At 36.5% G+C, this 24,094-nt stretch overlaps 1 protein-coding gene across 2 annotated transcripts in view; it reads left to right on the forward strand.

The window, feature by feature from the left end:
• The window catches only part of LOC150086881 (pre-mRNA-splicing factor ISY1 homolog), a 235,017-nt gene that overhangs the window by 60,089 nt on the left and 150,834 nt on the right, over positions 1 to 24,094 (forward strand). For both annotated transcript variants that reach the window (XM_090371648.1, XM_090371649.1), the window contains exon 3: positions 10,767 to 10,933. In XM_090371648.1, coding sequence (XP_090227774.1) covers positions 10,767 to 10,933 — 167 coding nt within the window. The remainder of the gene's footprint in view (positions 1 to 10,766; positions 10,934 to 24,094) is intronic.

Here is a 24,094-nt window from a genome sequence, read left to right on the forward strand (position 1 = left end):
CTTCTGTAGATTGTAATTTTCAGGAAATACGCATGAAGGAAGGTTGTTCCAGAAAACGGCAGTTGAATGAATAAATGAGGAAGATGAAAAGTTGGTTCTGTGGGTTTGAAGTTGGACAGTAAATGGATGTTGGCTGGTGGCGGCACGTGTTTGGATTGTTTTGAAAGAGAGAGCGGGAATTACAGGAGCCAATTCAGAAGAACAGTGCCCATGGAAGTATCTGTAGAAGAGGCATGCAGCAGAAACAGTACGTCTACGAGACAGCGAGTGGAGAGACTCTGTTAGAGATGAATCATTAATTAACCTAACTGCCCTCTTCTGAATGGAATCAAGAAGCCTGAGAGAGGTTTTGCGATTGCAAATTTGCAATTTATACAGAGTTGAGCAGCTGTTTGGAAGAAAAGTAACGCCGAGAGCGAAAGAGAAAACCAAGTTTTTTAGATGCAGAGGAAGCAGTATTTGTAATGTGCTTGTGCCAAGAGAGATTAGAAGTCAGGGTAATCCCCAAAAGAGATATATCATTTTGCCTTGAAATCGGAGTGTCACTAAAGATAAGCATAGGAGCAGAAGAATCCTTTTTGCGAGATATAAGACAAGACTGAGTTTTAGAATGGTTAAAATCAACTAAGTTTTCTTTGCCCCACTGGAGAATTACCTGAAGATCGGCATTTAGGGAATTGGCAGCAGATTTTCGAGAACTTGAAGCTGATTGAGCTGGACAAGGTTTCTCAAAATGGAAAGTTGATTGCAATGTGCTATCATCGGCAAAACTATGGATAGGATTTCCAGTCAATGGAAGAAGGTCATTGATATTCAAGAGGAAAAGAGTGGGGGAAAGAACTGAACCTTGGGGGACACCGGCATTAGTGGAGAAGTTAGAAGACAGAGAGCCATCTACCATCACCCTCAGTGAGCGATCAGAGAGAAAACTGGATAACCAATTACTAAAAACAGTTGGCAAACCACGAGATGGAAGCTTGTTTAGAAGACCTTTATGCCAAACACGATCAAAAGCCTTTGAGATGTCAAGAGCAACTACTTGTGTTTCACCAAACCTTTCCATTGAATTAGTCCATAAATGGGTAATATAAGCCAGAATATCACCAGTGGATTGACACTGACGGAATCCATACTGGCGATCGTTGATCAGACGGAAGGTTTCTAGGTAGTTTAAGAGTTGGCGGTTAATTGATTTCTCCATTACTTTAGAAAGAGTAGAAGTAATTGCAATGGGACGATAATTGGATGGGAAGGATTTGTCACCCTTTTTAGGAACTGGCTGGATATGAGCAAATTTCCAAGCAGAAGGAAAAACACCTTTGGAATAAGAAAGTGAAAAAAGGCGGCAAAGAATAGGAGTAAGTTCAGGAGCACAGGTTTTGAGAACAAGTGGAGAAATACCATCAGGACCTGGAGCTTTCTTAGCATGAAGATTCAGCAAAATCCTTCTGATATCCTTTTGACGGAAGACCACAGGAGGCATTGAATGGAGCGTGTTAGGAATGGTGGGAGGTGTTTTACCAAGATCATTAATACATGAGCTCGAAGAAAAATGGGATGCTAGCAGGTCAGCTTTATCCTTGGCTGAAGTGACAACAGAACCATCTGGTTTGGACAGAGGTGGGAGCAGAGATGGGCAAAAGTTGCGGCCAATAGCTTTGGCAAGAGACCAGAATGCTCGGCTACCATTAAGGCAGGGAGCAAGTTTTCTACTTTTAGCCTGTTCAAACTCTAGTTTGGACTGATTAATAACTGCTTTATAATTGTTGCGAGCTTTGGTGTAGGCAGAAAATGAAACTGAAGAATTAGAAACAAGCCAATTACGGTATGCAACATTCTTCTCTTGGACAGCCTTAGCACATTTATTGGAAAACCAAGGTTTTGATAAAGGATGAGATTTTAAAGTGCAGTGTGGGATAAAGGATTCCATTCCTGCAAGAATAATTTCACTGACACGATCTGAGCAAACGTTGACATCAGAAGTTTTGAAACAGTAATCAGACCAAGGAAAAGAAGAAAAGAAGTCTCGCAGATCATCCCATTTTGCATTCTTGTAATGCCAAACAATACGAGGTTGGGAATAGCCATGAGATAAAGGTTCCATTGGAGAAGAGAAAATCACCAAGTTGTGATCTGAAGTGCCTAAAGGGCCTCTTGCTTCAACCTTGTATTTAGAAGGGTTGTTTGTGAGAAAAAGATCAAGCGTATTGGCTGTATGATTAGGATTGTCCGGTATTGTTGTAGGTAAATGAACAATCTGTGCTAGGTCATTAGTAATTGCAAAAGCCTCAGCATCTCAACCTGCTGGGTCGGTGTGACTAGAAAACGGGAGCCAGCTGGTGTTGTGAACGTTAAAATCACCAAGGAAAATTACCTCACTGTTAGGAAAGCTGGACTGGAGAAAGTCAAGTTGCAAAGAGAGGAAGTCAAAGAGCTCCAAGTGATTAGTGGAGTTGGGAGAACGGTAGAGACAACAGATGAATTTTACACAATGAGGTAGAGAGATTTTAAGCCAGAGAAGATTAAAGAGAGGAGATTCCAAATTGCCAAGTCTCTGACAGGGAATATCAGAACGGACATATGCACAAGTACCACCTTTGAGGCGAAAGGAATCATACAGCAAATAATTTGGACATCTGAGATGAGCAGTAGTTGAATCAACTGATAACTGAGATTCAGTCAGAAAAAGTACATGGGGTTTGGAAGACTGCAAGTGGAAATGGACATCGTTGAGATTGGAATTGAGACCACGTATATTTGTGAAATGAATTAGGAAGTCCTTGGGAGGTTTAGATCTTTTCACAGATAAGACATTGTAGGCTTCATTGCATCGGATAGTTAGAATATTGCACTGTACCTATCCCACACTATCTTTTCTGCTCTGTGTGACTGGCCAGCTCTGCAGTCATCCATTTCGGCATTCTCTTCCTTCAATATTTTCATAATGATATGTATGCTGTCGGTCGTGGCTTCTGTGATTTTTAGTTTTAAAGTATTCCTATCTCCCCAGTAGCATTCACCACCAACCTGATTGATGTTGTCTGCAGACAACATCAATAAATTGAACTGTGACATTATCCAATTTAGACTTTGAAACACCAGGACCTGACTAGCCCTTACATGGGAAACAAGACATGGATTGACACCTAAAATCAGTATCTGAGTTGGGAAGTGGCAATTTGGATTATTACAACAGTCGATTTGGACTTTGGAGACATCAAGAACTGGGCTGTCCCTTCAAGGGAAATCCTCAACTCACCATGATAGAGATCATTGGCCTCTTGATGATCTACACTGGGTTCTCTTACCCACTGTACTTTTAGCCCTAATCCCTGGATCCCACTTGCCTGATGGATAAAAAAAAAAAAAAAAAAATATATATATATATATATATATATATACTAAATAGATACGTTATAGTGTAAAGTTAATATCTTTAAAGTTTGAAAATCCATATAGCCATAGTCCTGCCATATCTCCAGTATACATGAAAACCAAAATATAAATCATATTAAGTAAATTAATAAAATAATAAAATAATAAGCCCAACACAGGAAAATTATTTTGCAAGGAACTTTGTCGAGGGCTAAACCCTTACAAAATAACCAACCCATGCTAGACTGAGCCATCGGTTTCTGTTATCATCTGCCTGTATACTAACGCCAAAATAATATAATAACTATAATATAATAACTATAATAAATATAATAACCACTTTAACTATAATTTTACATCTTTACAACCTAAACTCAGTAATTTTATGGATGCTTTATATATATATATATATATATATATATATATATATTGGTACTTCGATCTTTTCACCATGGCGACGATTTGTATAGTGATTGAAATGCAGCGATTCCATGACCATTATTGGCCTCTTGGTCCTCTGTCGATATGGGGCATGATGGTCAGTCCATTTTATTTTAATTTATTTTGATTTTGTTATCGTTTGGTAGATCCTTTAACCCTTTTTTGGTGATATTTCACGTCTTTCGGAACTGGTACCTCTCGGGGGGTACCGTTAAATTAATATGTAATTGGCATTATCCTAAATTTTGTACAGTTTTTGTTAATTGGATTTAAAGTTCGAAATTATACAAGGGTTTCTGGGCTACTATTTACGTCTATTCTTTCTTTTCGTTCGTTTGTTTATTTGGGTTATTTTTATGTTAATTTTCGCTCTGCAGTTTTTGCCATACTACTGGCTTATGTTTTATTTTATTTAATTTAAAATATTGGATGTATTTCAGCTTCATATGGAGGAATTGCACATTGCTGCCTCTAATGAATGCTTAATTATTTATTTATTTATTCCTTTTATTATAATTTAACTTATGTTAATATTCAATATAATTCAATGATAGTATATATATATCTATATATATATATATATATATTTTTTTTTTTACTTGATTTCCATCCAGGAAACTCAGGCAACTCTGGCGGAGACCAGCCAGAGAAGCAATCTTTACTACCTGGCTCACCCCCTATTGGTGAATACAAGCAACGTGGGACCCCCGTGGCCAAGTAGCCAGAAGAACAACGGAACACGACACAAAACTACATAAACCACACATACTTCTGGCATTTATAGAATACTGTGTTTGCTCAGAAGAGTACTAAAGGTGCAGTTGTGGGAAACCACTGGTGGTGCCTCACCTCAAACATTATGCAGACTATGTATTTGCCCTCCCTCAGCAATCCATCTAATTAATAGATGCCATATAGCACTTTAAACTGTCAAAGTTCCCTCTTCTGAAGTTAAAACCCATACCTTTATCTTTGACTACTGCAACATCTTTCTTCATCATCATCCAAGTGACAATTGTATGAACACGAACCATTGTCAGGAAGTGATCATATGCTTTCAGCATATGATCACTTCCTGATGATCCTACCATTGTCAGGAGGTGATCATATGCTTTCAGCATATGATCACCTCCTGACAATGGTTCCTGTACTTTAAGCCCCGTGATGTCATCTGATTCATTAGTAATGATTGGGTCAAGAATAATCTCAACCCCAAGTACTTTCTCTAACATGTTGGTACAAATAATAATCACCCTGAACCCTTATGGTATCCTCAATGATACTGGCAAAAATCCTTGCACCACCTTTGTTCAAATGAATACCATTTCTACAAAATAGATTCCTTCAACCTACAAATGTGGGCCACACTGATAACCCCCCCCCCCCCACAGAGCCTTGCAGATTTCTTCAAATCTCGAGTTAATCCACAAGACTTTCAGCATATAATGTCTGGGCAGAATTGCAGACACATCATCATCAACCATTTTCAATCCACTGCAGGACAAAGGCCTCTCCAACAGCTTTCCAATTCCTTCTGTTTTGTGCAATAGCCATCCATTTACTGCCCACTAACTCTTGAATTTCATCTGTCCATCTCCATTGTTGTCTTCCATGTTTTCTTTTAGCTCCTCTTGGGTACCATTCTGTTATTTTCTTAGTCCATCTGTCATCATATCCTTGAGTTGTGTCCTGCCCAAGTCCATTTCAGCTCTTTAGTTTTGAATAAAAATGTCCTCGTGCCTCCGTAGCTAGGTGGGCAGGAGCGGCAGTGCTTAGCACGTGCTTCTTGATTAGACCAGGGTTCGAGCCCGTGACACCAAATATGGAGGATGCAGAGAAGTCAGGGAATGACCACCGCATATCCCCAGAGCAATATGGCTTTAGTTGCTAATGCTCCTAAAAACCAAATAGGACAAAAATGTCCTTTACTTGAGTTTGCTGCCTAATCCATGTATATCTCTTATCCAACAGTCTGATTCCTAATGTAATTTGTTCCATTCTTCACTATGTAGTTTTCAGCTTCTGTTCTATTCTTTTGGTGAATACCCAAATTTCACTTCCATAAGTCATGGTGGGGAGTATACATTGGTTCATTATTTTACGTTTCAGATGAATCTAATTATTGTTCTTCACTGTATGACTATATTTCCTAAATGCTATCCATCCGAGATTTATTCTTCTCTTGACTTCCAGCCATTTATCCTTATTACAGTTAATGACTTGTCCAAGATAAGTGTATGAATCCATCTTTTCAGTTTCTGCTCCTTCAATGATTATATCCCTTTCTGTGGCATACAGTCAGTTTTGTTATAACGTGCATTTTTGTAACACGAATTGGCCCCAACGCAACTGATATATTAGGGAACAATGTGAGTATAACACGATTTTCACTTTGGCTCGTGCACGATTTCGTCTGTGAGTAACACTAGGTGAATGCAAACTTAGCACCAAGCTGAACATAGCAACCTACGCAGCAATACATACAAGTTTACGAAGCTTAAAAATGTCAAACAGCGAATGTATGAGAGCTGTATTTTCCATTTACTGTAGTGGTATTGGTTGGAGAAACACTGTTGTTATTTGTTGTATCACAAGATAATAGGTGATATTGTAGGCCGACTGTCATTTTCAGGAGCTCACATTTTTCTATTTGAACAGAAATTTCTTGAGGCGGGATCGTGTGAGCGGAGGAGCACATTTCTGGAGGTCACTGCCATAAAACAATAAAAACAATTTGGTTTGTTGGGCTTTTCTGTTAGTGCAATCTAATTATAAACGGGTAGTAAACTCGATCTTATTGCATTTGTGATAATACTGATAGCTGGATTTTTACATTATTATGGTGAAATGTGTTTCCCCTTCCATGAAATCTTCAATCATATAAAAATCATAAATAAATTTTCAGAATATTTTCTTCATTCCTATTTTTTAAGCTTCGTAAACTTGGCTCATTTGCACAATTTGGGCGTCCCATGTTTGTCATTATAGATTGCTTATCTTTTTTACTGTTTTAAATTTTACAATCCAAAAAAAAAATGTCACTGAACAGAAATATCAATCAAGCAAGCTTCATATTTTGTCAAGGTAAAGTGCTATATTTACTGTAATGTTTGTTTATTTATTTATTAGAAATTTAAGATGCTTAAACCTGTGTTAGCAATTTTATCATGTTTCTAACTTTTTTTAGTGTTTTACTTACCAGGCTGAACTTTTTTTTTTTTTTTGAGTGCTCTCCCCTACCCTTATTTTTCCCTGTTGTTTTTAATGCGCAAAATACCATAACGCGGTGAATTTTAGGAACACATATAGAGTGTTATAGCAGAACTGTAACCTGCTTATTCATCATTACTTTTGTTTTAACCATATTTATCTTTAGTCTGAAATCCTTACTAATTCTGCATAACTGATTAAGATTTTCCTCTAATTTTTTTGGATCATGGCTTATGATCACAACATCATCTGCAGATTGTTAAGTGGTTTAGGTACTCTCCATTCACACTGATTCCTTTCTGCAACCAGTCCAGTCTCTGAAAGCTTCAAGGTCAGCAGTAAACAACTTCGGACATATTGTGTCTTCTTGTTGAATTCCTTTCCCAATTTTAAATTTGCGACTCTCTTTGTCTAGTCTAACAAAGGAGATAGCATTCGCATGTATTTTATTCAAAATCCTAATGTTATGGTCTGTCTATGCCTTGTCTTTCCAGTGCCTGAAACATTGCCTTAAGCTTTATGCAGTCAAATGCCTTTTCATAATCCACAAATGCCAGGCATAATGGCATTTTATATTCATTTGTTTTCTCCATTAGCTGTGATATTATGTGAAGGTGATCCAGAGTTGAGAATCCTGTCCTAAAACCAACTTGCTCTTTTGGTCGATTCTCATCAAGTATTCTTTCTGTTAGTAATGACCCTTGTGAACAACTTGTAGATGTGGGACAACAGACATGTTGCAGACACATGCATTCTGAACTAATGGAATTTTTTTAGCATAGTCCTATATTTATCTAACAGATGGTCAGGTCATGTACCTTTAATGTCATTAATCCCCACATGAATAATAATTCTCTCTCTCTACCTCCCTTAAAATCTGACATTCTGTTCGTAACATCAATTGTTGCTCCTGGTAAATGCACTCTGGTTCTGGACCACCTATCTTTACTATAAAAAATGTTACCCATTTCCCTGACAATAGAGTCACCCAATAAAACTAGATCACCTTTGACCAGAGCAGTCTGCACTTGACTTTTCCTCTCTAGAACCCAAATCGGCAGTGCATCACATGGAGGGTTAGGAGATACTTGAGCTCCTGATGAGCTCCCAGTTATGTTTGTTTCTAGGCCAAGCACTCCTTTCTTCAGTGACTCAAATTCTTCTCATAACTCACCAAGTTGTAATTTGAGATCAGTACACTGGTTGCAAAGAAAAGAATCACCAGATGAGTTAGGTCTGTCTACTAGACCAGCCTTAGAATACATGCCACAGGCTATACAAACAACAGTTGTGACTCTCACTGGAAATCCCTGCAGGAATTTCTGCTTTAGTCCTGCTAATCTTGAACTTTGTATCTTTTTTAATACCTGTTTATTGGCCACTTTGATATGACTTGCCTGTTAATTAATCATTTTGATGTGTAATTTCATTTGTTAAAAGTTAAAATTTTGTGTTGAGAATTATTATCAGTGGTTAAAGGAGTACTGCAGGATCATCTTGATAGGAATATAGTTAAAAACGAAAATCAAACAAATTTGTTAACGGGAGACTGTGTGACCAATCTGATTAGGTACTTATGATTTAGTAACAAAAAAAATAATTTTGTCATCATATGCTTAGAATTCACTAAAACTTTTGACCTGATCCACACGAAAGACTGCTGTATAAATTGCAGCAATGTGGCATTGGGGCAACTTACTGCTACGAATATAAAGGGAATAGCTGAGTGGCAGAAGACAAAGAGCAGTTATAAATGGGTACTGCTCTTCTTGGACTGATGTTATTAGTGTAGTCTCTCAGCATTCAGTTTTTGGCATCCCTTTCCCATATTGTTTACAGTATTTAATGATATTTATGAAGGCATATCAAGCTGACCAAGTTGAGCAAGGTGGCAAGGCAATTAATGACAGGAATCAAGACATACTACAGCAGCAAGACTTAGATAAGCTAGGCAGATTGTCTGAGGAGTAGCAATTGAGATTTAATATCGATAAATGCAAGGTACTGCATGTGTAATCCCAGAATATCATACTGGCTGGGTAATATCACACTCAAGGTGGTGGAGAATGAAAGAGACCCAGGAGTAATTATTTATGTATAGTCTGACAGGTAGTTCTCCATGCCGTGTAGACAGACTGCTAGAACAGCTCATTGGGTTCTATCAGTGACAAACAGGAATTTTTTCAGCAGTAATAAGGTGGTGTGATTATCCTGTTGTATAAAACAGCGATTATAAAACATCTCAAATATTGCATACAGATCTGCAAGCCTCATTGAAGGAAGGATGTGGAACTGTTGGAACAGGTGCTGTGAAGAGCAGTAGATAAGTCAAGGACACAAAAAGGATATTTTTATCACAAAAGACTTGGGTTCTGAAAATTGTAGTGCTGGTAAATAGGCACCTGCAAGGAGACCTGATTGAAGTGTTTAAAGCTCTAAATGGATTAGTAAAATAATTTCTGATGATATTCCCCCCCCCCCCCAGCAAATCACATTAGAGGACATAAATCGAAAAAGGATGGTTGCAGAATGTCTGAAATTTTCTTTTAGCCCAAGAGTGATTGATTATTGGAACAGACTTCCACCTGATATTGTGGAAGTCAATAGTTAAAGGAAATTTAAGAAAGAATTGGACAAATTATGAGATGGATAGATAAGGTGGGTAGAATTTATTTTTGGTGATGTTGCATAAGCTTCCTTCCTTGCATCAATTGCTACTTATAATACTAAATGAGAAGGATGATTCTGACCTGATAAAAAGTGGTGTTTTTATAATCGCCAGGGAGCACAAATTTCATCAGCTGGCAATGCGTCATCTTTATGTATGAAATTTTTTGTGTATTAGTTTCCAGTTCTTAGTATTATTGAAGATAAAAGGATTAGATGATGAATTAGATGTTTTCAGTGTGAGAACTTATCAAAAGCTATTAGGAAAGAAGGAAGAATTGCTGCACAGTGATCCTTGGTTGGGAAACTGACTGAATCATTTCAAGTTCTTTTTGCCATTTTAACAATTTCTCACAGCAGTGCTGAGTGTAAGGATATTCAACCAGGCAAAAAAAAAAAAAAAAAAACTCTCAGTTCAGTCTCTTTTTGCATAAACAATGTTGACTGAACATTTCTGAAGAAGGCAAGCCCTGCAGCAGTGTATTCCTTGAAGCAAGTATAATCAATTGTTAGTGGCTAACTGACAATCCAAGCAGAGATTCATGGACTGCAAAAGCCTAGATGTGCTAATGTTTGAAAGCATACTGTATTAGTAAACAGTACAGTGGCCTTATCTTAATATAAAATGCATATGCTTTCACTGAAATTTAATTTAAAGAAATTCCTGTTTTACTGTTCTTTTTCTGAAAAAAATCATGAAATACTTGCCTCCTTCTGATAAAAAAATTATGAAATCTTTTGCTTTCTGGAAGTCAGAGGTTGGCAGCTTAGGCACTTTACTCAAAGACAGTTGTGCCTGCACCTATTTATCATTATATTCCAGCTATTACATTGTATGGAATGTGACAACTTTTTTTTTTTTTTTTTTTTTTTTTCATTTTCTTAGCTGTCTGCTAAAAATTCAGATACATTTTTGAAACTTGAATTTAAAATTGCATCACTTTGTTCACTGAGGTAGCTAATGTAATGTAATTAGTGAGGTTAGAATAGCTAATGTAATTGATATCAGTAATGATAAATAATATGTTAGTATTTGATCTTTAAGATTTTTTATTAATAAACTCTTTTTATAGGACCACTCTTGCTAGATGGAGAGCAGCCCAGCTAGCTGACCAAGGTAAAGGACAGCAAGAAAGACGACCATACCTGGCATCAGAGTGCAGTGACCTTCCAAAATCAGAAAAATGGAGAATGCAAATTATCAGAGAAGTGGCAAAAAAGGTGGCTCAAATACAGAATGGTAAATTTTGAATTAGAAAAATGTTCATATTATTTTTTATAACTTGCACTTTTTGGAACTAAACTTTTGTTTATTTTACAGTTAAAAGTTGAAAAAATATTTTATTTGAAAATTTAGTTATAAACCAAAAAAACACTTCCTAGCAATTTTTTATGTACTTAATGTTTCTTAACCCTTCAGCCCTCAACCAGGTTTCAGAATATGGTCACATGGGATCAAAAATAGCCCCAAAATTCAAACACAGTGCAGATGTTTATGAATATTTTTATAAATTGTGTTTTTCTTATTATTTCATCTATGTTCACCATTAAATTTAGCATTTCTGGAACTTATTAGTTATTATTATTATTATTTTTTTTAATCTTAATTTTTTTTTGAAATGCCATGTTTTGATATCCCAATTTTTTGGAGATTATAGGTGGCTTCTGATAGATGTCTCTGATTGAGATTTATAGAGTCTGGTCAATAATACTATATGGACTAACTAAATATTTACAATAATTAGTTAAAAATCTCACAAAAGTATTTTAATGCCAAAAGTCATGACATGAATATTTTCACCTGAATGTTTAGTAGCTTGTAAGTGTGATTGTGTATGAGTATTTTTCGTTACTTTTTTTTTTTCAACTAGTTACTGATTCTGTGGCCATGCTAAATATATGATATCCATTTTTAATAGTTATTAAAAAAAATAACTTAAGTGATCATGTGAGCCAGTTGCTTCAGTTTTAGTTGTTTGTGCCGGCAGTAGTTTTTGAATTGAATTGTGTTATATTTATAATGTTTATAAACACAAACACTCCTGAAAACAAAACCAAAACTTGAACTGGTTTTGTTTTAATAAGCAGTTTTGCAGTATTTTTCACTTAGATGTTTAGTTGTTTATTAAAACAGTGTTTGAATGTTGTCACTGTTATTTTTTTTATCCTCATTAGTGATGCTATAACTGGGGGAGAATAAGATGTTGATTGCAGTTTCACTGGTCTTTCTTTTTCTTTCTTTTTTTTTTTTTTGTAATATAGATAAAATTAATCTTCATGTATAGTTCTGCAAAAAGAAAAAATTGTTTCTGCACTACAAGTTAGGATGAGAAAACACAAAGAGCTATTCCTAGAATAAAAATGCTGCTTGTACAGTAAACCCCCGCTATTCGCGGGGGTTACGTTCCTGAGAAATGGCGCGAATACCAAAAACGCGAATACTGAGTTCTGGCTTCCATAGTAATAAAGGGGTTCCGTTCCAAAGTATGAAATATATAAGAAAAACTAGTCTAAAATTTTCTCTATGTATGTATTATACGTACCTTCATAATATGACTATGTACATCGACAGTATATAGTGAAATGCAAGCATATGACATCGAAATGAAAATAAGAAACAATTTAATATTAAATGTAATATTTATTAGAAATTTCAAGCAAATCTTTCAATCCAACGCTTTTGCTTTAGCTAAAAAACTTATTCCGCCAGTTCTATCACCAGTTTCGCTAAAGTGTTGATAAAGGAGTTTTGCCTTTTCACGAATGATGAAAAGGGGAATTTTATTTTGAGTTCGGTCTTCTATCCACAGATTTAAAGCCTTTTCCATTTTTTCTAATTTAACATCACGAGTTACAGAGCAAATTTTTGAAGCAATTAGCGCGTTTTCACGGACGCTACGGTGGATTTTTTCTTCCGATTTTTTGATTGATCATACCTTGACTCATTGATTTTATATTGTTTTGCCACTGAGGAGACACTTTCACCATTAGAAATTTTGCCTAATAACTCAATTTTATTCGCCAATGTCATCACCTTCTTTGATATTTTCACATTTCCCTTGTTATTCGTAGCCATATTTTTGTACGGGTTAGAAAGAACTTGTCCAAATAAAGTCACTTTCTTCCATTAACACACTCGAAAAAGTCTGTTTTACATTGTAAAATGGTAGATTTATCACTTTTGTAAGCATATCAATTATTAAATTGATAAATTTATTCAATTTATAAGCATATAAATTAAAAGCAAACGACGAAACCTTCCATGGCAAGCACATAACACATACTGAACAAGGATTAGCGAGAAACATACAAACTCGCGATTTTGTCACCCCTCTCCCCCCACCCACTGAGCACTGTTTTGACCGGGAAAGATAATTTTAGCCACGCCCATGTTTTTTTATGGCGGAAAATGTTCACGGCGCTTTAAAATTCGCATTTTTTTAGGTTTCATTTTATATTAAATCAGCGATCGCGAATACAGATACCGCAAATAGCGGGGGTTTACTGTACTCACTTTGACTTAGGATACTTTTCCTGTCAAGTGCTGTCAAAGGTTACCTAAACTAAGGGTGTCTAACTCATGGCCTATTGCTTTGTTTTGTGCAGCCATGAAGTCTAGTTTGCTATACAGGGGTCCATAAAAGTACTTCCAGCTTTCTGGAACTTGTTCATGATTTTACATAGCCATTTGGTTTCTTGGGATTATATTGTTATATAAAATTTGTTTGAAAAAATTGAATTATCTAAAGAAAAATTTAGAGCAGTTACATTTCTTTCTTTCCTTCTTTCTTTTTTGGTAATGTAGATAATATTGAACCACTTTGCAACAATAAACTTGCCTCAATCACATTGCCAAATTATACAAATAAAAACATTGAAAACCTAGAGCACAGTTATGATAACACAGATTATATGACATCAGATATACAATGCATGAAATGTTAAAATCCTCGATTCACATCGTTCACATGTGAAGGAAATTCAGCAGCTGCAGCTAAATAATACCAGCTTCCAATTGAAAATTTTAAGTGTGGAAATCATTGTCGGTCTGTGTTTACTAATTTGGAAGTTACTGTTGATCTGTGTTTACCAATGTGCAGGAATTTTTAAGACTATAGAACAGTAATATAATGTAGCATTATTGGCAACCATGTTCTTTATGAAGTAATTAGTGAAAAATCAACCAGCATTTTCTGAATCTCTACCTACACAAGGATTTTTTATATTAAAGTGTGTTATATGTTATAAAGAGAAAGGATTACATCCTTATTATGTGCAGTGGGTTACATGGACTACCACTTGGAGATGTTAATGACAATCATATGCCATTCTCTTGATAGCTTTTGTATAAAGCTTGTCTCAGTTTCATAAGCTGTATACTGTGGGTGTGTAAAGGCCAATTTGTTAGAGCAGGATTACAATAATACCTGTTTAATTCAAAGTTCAAGGGTAAAAAATATTTCTATTTAAATAGTTCAAAATATCTGTACGAGTTCAAATATTTATAGTTTAAATAGTTTAAAATATCTGTCACCTTTAGATCTCCCTTTGTGAATTAGGGATACATTTGTGCATTTACAGTCTGTGGGGACTTCCATAATTATTGCTAAGAGTTTGCTTATTTCCTTTGCCACATTCTTTAATATAACTGGCTACATCCCATCTGCCCCCAAGTGCCTTTCTTATGTTTAACTTCAACAATTTCTCCTCCACTTTGCTCTTAGTTTATTTCAAAATCATTAAGCACCTGTTACAGTTTGATATACATCTGGCATTTTCTTCCCTTAATAACTCCCCCATGCGTGAATATAGATTGCAGAATACTCATTCAGATTGTCAGCTATCTGAGCAGGATCATCAACAGTCAATCCCTTGATATCAAGTGGACCAATCTGATTCATCTCCTTCTATCTAGAGTTTATATAACTAAAGAAGTCCTTGCTGTTTTTCTTAGCATCCTTTGCCAAAGGTTCCTCATAATCTGTCTTCTCTTGCCTAAATTCCTTTGTGATTTGATTACAGATTAGCTTATATTTATTTCACCTGATAATTAATACGTATACCATACATTTTTCTTCTGTACCATGAGTCATTAGTTCATCAGAAATCCATTTAGGCCTAAACATTGAACAGCATTTCTTAATTGGTATGAAAAGCCCAGTAGCTTGCACGATTAAATTCTTGAATGCTTCGCATTTGGAATTTGCTGCTGGTAACATCATCAGTTGCTCCCACTATATACAATTTAAAAACTCTGTAAGACCACTGTAGTCATCTTTATGGAATAATATCTTTAAGTAATTCCATATCAGTACCATGCGATCACTACCACCTAGTGGTTCCGTTATCTGCAAATTCTTAATACACGAATAATCAGTGCTGATAACTAGATCAAGAGTATTACTCTCTCTAGTTCTCTCTCTAGCATGTTGCTGTAGAAAACAATCATCCGATAAATCCAGTCTTGCTAGTGTGCAAGTGACCAACCCACACGTTTCAGTCAATATCTTGGAAGTTAAAATCCCCCATTATTAGACAATCTTATTTACTGACCCACTCTGTTTCTCTGTACAGTTGTTCATTGTACTCATCAGAGTCATTAGGCCTATAATACACTCCTACTCTCATTTTTGCTTTCCCAGTGCTTACATCACACCAACTGTCAAGGAACAATATAACCTTGTCGTTTTTTCACCATAAAAAACCAAAAACCAACCAACCAACATTACACCAAACTGACTCAACATTGCACTGATCATCTATGTCAACTGGATGCACTTAGATTTTGTGTTTCTTAACTAATATCATAACCCCCTCCTCCCTTCCTATCCTTTCTGTTCACATTGTACTCCTCAAATTCCAATTCTGCACTGCTTATATCAGTATGACACCATGTCTCTGATATTCTGACCAACACTTCAAATTCATCAAATTTATTTAATATACTCCTAGCATGGGTGTACTTGCACCTGTTCTTATTCTTAGTTACCTCTAACAGAGGCCATGTATTTATTTGTTCCATGATGACTCCCACCAGTCTCTGAAACTCCCAGCACCCTGCCCTCCAATCCAATAGAAGCAGTGCAAGAATCACTTGCACCTCTGCTTGCAACTGCTGTTAATCTTTTAGTCTGTGAATCCCCCTCAAGCTAGCAGTTTTCCGACCCATCTAACACTGCCTCGATAGCATCAGTAAATATTCTTGCACCCATTCTATTTAAGTGTATCCCATCTCTGTAGAAGCAGTCTCTCCTGTTAACAAGCACAGACCATTGTGAGACAAATTCTACCCCATGAGCCACAATCTCTCCAGGGCCAAATTTATTGATGGAGCTCTCATCATGTACTCCCTCCTATCTTGTCTGGGCAGAATTACTGACACTTTCAAATTTAACCTAACTCGTGACTTTTTTCCAACATTGACCTATACTTGTTAAGTAAGTCTGCAGATCTCTTACTCTTAATGTCATTAGTGCCAACATTTATGACAATATCACCCTTTGTGGCGCCTCCGTAGCCAGGTGGGCAGGAGCAGCAGTGCGTAGCAGACGCTTCTTGATCAGACCGGGATTCGAGCCCGTGACCACCAAATACGGAGGATGCAGAAAGGTCAGGAAATGACCACCGCATATCCCCGGAGCAATATGGCCTTAATTGCTAATGCTCCTAAAAACCAAATAACAATAACAACAATAACAATCACCCTTTGTGCCCTTAAAAGATATCTGCTCTACAACATCATCAGCTTTTGCCCCTGATAGATGTACCCTGGTCCTATTCCACCTATCCTTTTTACACTATATATTACCTGTCTCCTTAGGGACCAGCACATTCTGCCTTGGAGAATCCTGTTGCCTTGCCTGATGCACAAGAGGGAGCTCTGCCATTGAGTTGGGCAGCTGAGGGCTTGATGGGTACTCCACTTTAATACCTTTTGAGGGCATCTATCCTGCTCATCAGAACACTGAGTTGGCACCTAATTTCTTGACACTCTCTGCACCTAGCATACACAAAGACATCCTCCTTGGCTAGATCATATCCTGTTCCAGAATGATCTGCAAACATATCACATGCTGCACATATTTTGACGCTGTGATACTTTGGAGAACCACCGCCCTCGGTTCTCCCTTGAGCCACAACACTCCTGTTACTTTGTGCTCCTTGCTTTGCTGCTCTAGTCTGGGGCATGATATTTAATTGAATACAATGAAAATTAATAAGATTAATCAATTTAATTAATCAGATATCAATACCACACTATATAATAGATTTCTAAATGCAGTGATACGTACTACACTATCTAGTTTTATGTTAGCTATTTTACCACAACTAAAAATTTAAATTCCCTACCACTTGCTCTATACTATCACAGTGGCAGCAAGATTAGAACGAAACAATGGGGTTTATATGTATTAAGTTGTAACCTACAAAATCTCTATCTATATTAAAAATAACAAGCGTAACTAGGTCTATAAAGCTACTTATAAAGTACAGTCAGTTCTGCTATAATGCACATTTTGGCAATGCGACTGATATTTTTGTGAACAATGTGGGTATAATGAGATTTTTGCATAGGCTCATGCATGATTTCGTCTGCAAGTAAAATCAGGTGAACGCAAAACCTGGCACCAAGCTGAACATAAAGACCTGCACAGCGATACATACAAGTTTACGAAGCTTAAAAATTGTCAAATGGGTGAGAGCTATATTTCCCATTTACTGTGGTTGTACTGGTCAGGAAGACACTGTTGTCATTTGCTGTATTCACAAGATATTGTTGGCCAACTCATGTTTTCAGTAGCTCACATTTTTCAGTTCTAACAGAAATTTTGTGATAGCGTGAGCAGAGGATACATTTCTTGAGGTCACTACCATAAAGCAATAAAATAATTTGCAGTTCACAGTTTATTGGGCTTTTATGAGGCCTCCGTAGCCGAGTGGTCAGGAGCGGGAGTGCAGCAGCACACGCTCTTTGAGTAGACTGGGGTTCAAGCCCCTGACTGCTGAATACGGTCGATCTGCCAGCCCGCACTGGACCAGCGTGGCAGACTATGGTCCATTTCCCTCAGAATGAATTGTTGAGGAGGCTTCCATCCTGCAGTGGGTTGATAATGGCTGCACTTTACCTTTTTTTTTTTAGTAAACTCGATCTTATTTGCGATAATACCAATAGCCGGAATTCTGTGGATTTTTACTTTTTTATGGTGAAATGTGTTTCCCCTTCCACGAAATCTTCAACCATATAAAAAAAAAAAATAAAACATTTTCAGAATCTTCTTTTCATTCCTATTTTTTAAGCTTCCTATTTTTAATGCACGAAATTATTACTGCCTATTTCACTTGTGCGTGCCGTGTTTGTCGTTATTGATTGCTTATCTTTTTTACTGTTTTACCATAAAAAAAAAAAGTCAGTGAAATGAAATATTAATTAATATGTATATATTACAACGCTATATTTATTGTAATATTATTCCCAGCCCAGATAAAGGGTGAGGGTTGGTGTCAGGAAGGGCATCCAGCCGCAAAAATTTCATGCCAAAACAATAAAAACGCTTACCCCATATAATGGGAAAAAGTGAGAACAAAAGAAAAAAAAAAGTTATTGTAATATTTATTTATTTATTTATTAGAAATAAAAGATGTTTAAACCTGTGTTAGCAATCTTATCGGGTTTCTAAATTTTTTTTAGTGTTTTACTTACCACACTGAACATTTTTTTTTTTTTTGAGTGCTCTGCCCCACCCCAATTTTTCCTGTAAGCCCTGTTGTTTTTAATGCGTGAAATGCCATAATGCAGAGATTTTTAGGAACACGTGTACCTCAATATAGCAGAACTGACTGTACAATATAATATGACAATCAAGTAAATAAAATGGCAGAAAAACTTATATTTCTTGGAGCTTGAATTTCACTGCATCCACTTGGAATTACTCTCAGCACCTTCTCCAATCTCTGCATGTTAATATGTTAAAATAAGCGTTATGTTGTTTATTATGTATAAATGTTTGTTACATATTTTTGCAGAATATTATACAATATTATACAAAGGAATAAAAGAAAAACATGATTTTTTACAATAAATTCTGTTATTTTTGTTGTTGGCTTGTTTTCACTTTTCCTTTAAATTTTTATTATCTATAGTAGTAGTAGTAGTAGTGGATGTGATGCAAGAAAGCAAGTGTATGAGCTTATGCAGCATCAGCCAAAAAAAAAAAAAAAAAAAAATCACACCATTCCCTCCAAATCCTGTCCAGTTCCTCCTTAAATTTATTTAACCTATCAACTTCCACAACGACAGATGGAAGTTTGTTCCAGTAATTAACCACCCGATGGCTAAAGGCAAATTTCCGCACATTTATTCTACATCTGTCTTTTCTTAATTTGAATTTATGCCCCCTTAGTTTCGTAATCTGAACAAGTGGAAGGATCCCATCAAAATTCAGCGGGCTCAACCCATTCAAGGCCTTATACACCTCAGTCAGATCACCGTGCAGGTGCCTAGTCTCCAGCCACTGCAATTTGCAGAACTTAAGCCTCTCTTGGTAAGAGGATCCCTTCATTCCCCTCACCAATTGTGTTGCCCTTCTCTGTACACGCTCAAGTAAATCTACATCCTTCGTAAAATGAGGCCTCTAGACCTGTACACAGTACTCAAGGTGTGGCCTGACCATTGCCTTATACAGAGGGACAATCACCTCCTTTTCCCTGCTAGCAAAATTCCTATATATCATTGAAAACCCCATGACCTGCCCTGGCAGCCTGCTTGCATTGCTCAGAAAACTTCATATCTGACTGCACAATTACTCCCAGGTTTTTTCATTTTCTACCACCTTAAGTGTAGTACCACACAGTTGGTACGTTTCTCTGGGGTTGCTTCTACCCATATGCAGTACTTTGCATTTGTCAAGCTTAAACTTCAGTTGCCACTTCTTAGCCCATCTGCCCAAATTTTCTAGATCCTGTTGCAGTAGCACACTGCCATTACTGTCATTAACAACCCTGCCAACCTTTGTATCATCTGCAAACTTCGACACTAAGCCTGATATACATTCATCAATATCATTGATAAATATACAAAACAACAGTGGACCCCACACCGAACCCTGTGGGACTCCACTAATAACATTAGTCGACGAAGAGTAGCACCCATTGAATACCACCCTCTGTCTTCTCCCACTCAACCATCCTTTTATCCATTGTAGCAACTTACTCTTAATACCATTCTGCTCCAATTTGTACAATAGTCGTCCATGCGCAACAGTGTCAAAAGCTTTTCTGAAATCCAAATATATGATATCAAAATTATTTTTTTGCATCCAGTTCCTTTGTAACCACATCATAATATCCTATCAAATTTGTCAGACAAGCATTAACAAACCCATGCTGTGTCTGAATTATTGCTGCAGTAGATGATCCTGCAATGCATCTTTAACCAGTGACTCCCATTATTTTACCCAGAACAGAAGTTAAAGTAACTGGTCTGTGATTACTCGTATCACCCTTCGATCCCCCTTTGTGAATTAGGGATATATTTGCTCATCTCCAGTCCGTGGGGGACCTCCACTGAGTCCAAGGATGCTCTCATAATTATGGCTAAGGGTTGGCTTAGTTGCTTTGCCGCCTCCTTTAATATAACTGGATAGATCCCATCCACCTCAGGTGCCTTTCTTATGTTTAACTTCAACAATTTCTCCTCCACTTTGCTCTTAGTTATTACAAAATCATTAAGCACCCTGCTACAATTTGATAACCTGCCATTTTCAAACCTTAATAACTCCTCATCTGTGAATGTAGATGCAAAATACTCATTCAGTTTGTTTGCTATCTGAGCAGGATTGTCAACGTCGAACCATCGATATCAAGTGGACCAATCAGATTCATCCCCTTCCTTTTAGAGTTTATATAAGTAAAGAAATCCTTGCTGTTTTTCTTAGCGTCCTTTGCCAAAGATTTCTCGTAATCGCCGTTGCCTGCCTAACCTCCTTTGTGATTTGATTACAGACTAGCTTATATCTGCTGTAGGCTTCTGAATTGCTTGATAATTTATATGCATCCCATGCATTTTACTTCTCTGTCACAAGTCTCATTAGTTCATTTGATAACTATTTAGGCCTAAACCTTGAACAGTATTTCTTATTAGGTATGAAACTTTTAGTAGCTTTCACGATTAATTCCTCGAATGCTTCCCACTTAGAATTTACTGTTGGTAACATCGTCAGTTGTTACCAACAGCTGACGATGTTACAGAATTTAAAAACTGTCTGAGAACTCTGTACTCACCTTTACAGAAGCAAAAACCCTTTCCTTTGGTAATTATATCTTTAAGTAAATCCCACATCAATACACTGATGACTGCCACCTAGTGGTTCCTTTATCTGCAAATTCTTAATAAAATGATCACTGCTGATAACCAGATCAAGAGTATTACCCTCTCTAGTTGCCTCTCAAACATGCTGCTGCAGAAAACAATCATCCAATAAATCCACAAACGTCTTACTAGTGTGCGAGTGACCAACCCACAAGTTCCAATCAATATCTGGGAAGTTAAAATCCCCCATTATAAGACATTCTGATTTACTAACCCATTCTATTTCTCTGTATGATTGTTCATTGTACTCATTTGAGTCATTAGGCCTATAACACACTCCTACTCTTATTTTTGCTTTCGCAGTGCTTATGTCACACCAAACTGACTCAACAGTGCACTGTTCATCTATATCAATTGGATGCACTTCTTTTGATTTTATGTTTTGCTTAATTAACAGCATGACACCTCCTCCCTTCCTATCCTGTTTATCTTTTCTGTACAGATTGTACTTCCCAAATTCCAATTCTGCATTCCTAATATTGTGACACCACGTCTCTGATATCCCAACAATATCTTCCTTTGATGTCTTGACCAACACTTCAAATTCATCAAATTTATTTACTATACGTCTAGCATTTGTATACATGCAAGCATACATACACCTATTCCTATTCCCCCTGACACATCCCATATACCCACCTGTTTCACGATGATTGCCATCAGTCCCTGAAATCTCCAGCACCCCTTGCTCCAGGTCGCTACTTATTCTAATAGAAGTTGTGCAAGAATCACCTTCACCTCTGCCTGGGGGTACTTTTAACCTTTTAGTCTGTGAATCTCCCAAGCTAGCAGTTTTCTGACCCACCTAACACTGCCTCGATAGCATCAGCAAATATTCTTGCATCCTTTCTATTTAAGTGTATCCCATCCCTGTAGAAGCAGCCTCTCCTGTTAACAAGCATAGACCATGCTGAAAAAAATTCTACCCCTTGAGCCTTGCACATTCCCTCCAGAGCCGAATTGATTGACAAGACTCGTGTACTCTCTCCTATCGTGTCTGGGCAGAATTTCAGACACTTTCAAATTTAATATATTTAATAATTTTTTCTTTCAACAGTCAGTGTGAATGATAGGATTAACAGATTGGGCTGGATATGGTCTGAAATTGAAGATGTTTCTTCCTAGGTGTGCAGAAAGTTGTTAAAATGTAAAAATTCCAAATAGTTTTATTTTATGGAATGGGCTAGTTTTGTAGTACAAACGAGAATAGTTCATCAGTCATTTCATAGATAGAGCCACAGGAAGATGTTAACTGTTAAACAAACAGTTGTGTAGGTTGATAAGGCATTTTTTTTTTTCTGATTAACAGTTTGCACTTTAACTATTTAACTGATTAACAATTTGCACATTTGCACAATTGTGTCCTTTGTTCCAAAAAAAAACTCTGCTACCAATTGCGTATCTTAAAATAAAGAACTAATCATTAGGATTCCACTGCGTTGCTCACTATATGTCTCTACATTGCACACGTGAGCTTATACACTCATTGCCATTTGTTACGTTTAATATGTTCAGAACTCATCATTTTATAGTTATCAACTTCGAGTTTACTTGCTTTCTGTTTTGAGGTTATTTAAGCTAAGTAATTTGGAAGACATGTCCGCCGCTATGCTACTCTGACTGGTCATGTTGAACATACCTTGCAGCAAAGAAGAAACATGCCATTTCGTGTTTCTGGAAATGTATTCAGGATTGTTCTTAAAGACTGATTAGGAATACATTTACACGTATATATTGATACTACATGGGTAGTACATTTCTTTAGGACAGCTAGAGAAAAACTCTGCTACCAATTGCGAAATTTCGTAATGGTTACAGCTAGCTGTAGCCATTGCACATGATAGGCTTAACTGGTTTTGTCTCAAATTGAAGATATTTCTTCCTAGGTTTGCAGAAACATGGGAAAATATAAAAATTCCGAATAGTAAAAAATTACAGAAAGGGCCAGTTTTCTCTATTAGTGCTGCCTACCTTAAAAGACAGAATAATTTTATTTTACAGAAATAAGAAATGAGAGAGGATTCGACACATACTGGCTTACCTGCTCATGATCAAACATGGACTACGTTTCTTTAGGAGAGCTAGAGAAAAACTCTGCTACCAATTGCAAAATTTTTGCAATGGATACAACTAGTTTTTTTTTTAAATGCTGGATTATTTATTCTCTTGGCCAGCATTTTTTGCTGTGACAATGCAGTCATATTAGCCACTAGAAAGCACAGCTGACTTTCTGAATGAAAATTACTTCTGGAACTAAAGTTAAAAGCTAGATTTCTTCTTTTATTATAGGTAGAAATTTCACACTATTAATTGTAAACACCTAAAAGAATCTAACCTAATCAGAATTAGCATTCCAAAAGGTAAGAATTAAATTTACAAAATAACACAGAAAGTAACTTGAAAAATTATCAGAATTAAGTTTATAATATTATAAAAATTTAATATATAAAATATTAAAGAAATTAAGTAAAAGAAAAAGTTAGTCTACTGAGTTATTTATCTAAACCACTAATTCTTTAGGTTTTGAACCCGCATCTGTATAGCAATAAGAGAATATGTTGATACAAGGATAGTTTATTGCCTCCTTGGCAATGAACTACCCTTGTATCAACATGTTTCAAAAATTCCTTGTTCCCTTGCTTTGCCTAAAGAGGGTAGAGAATGAGAAATTTCTGGCTTCTCAGCTGGCTTCAATTTCTCATAATCTGCCTTTGCCACCCTAACCTTTTCTGTGTTACGATTGCAGATTGACTTGTAGATGTTATAGGCTTCAGTACTTTTCATCGCTTGGTATTTTTCCAATGCTTTGTTTTTTCTCATCCATTGAACTGTTAGCTGATTATTCATTCATCTTGGCATTCTCTTTATGCTATATTTTCTTAGTGGTGTATTTGCATTCATGGTTTCTGTGACCTATGGTCACAGAAACCATGAATGCAAATACATCATAAGGTATACTTAATATACCATAAAAGGTATACCATACCATAATTCTAATGTATTTGAGCACTTAAAGTGGTTAATTACATTAGA

Source organism: Mastigoproctus giganteus, chromosome 4 (assembly GCF_048544385.1).
Source record: "Mastigoproctus giganteus isolate SK-2022 chromosome 4, ASM4854438v1, whole genome shotgun sequence".
Taxonomy (NCBI): Eukaryota; Metazoa; Arthropoda; class Arachnida; order Uropygi; family Thelyphonidae; genus Mastigoproctus; species Mastigoproctus giganteus.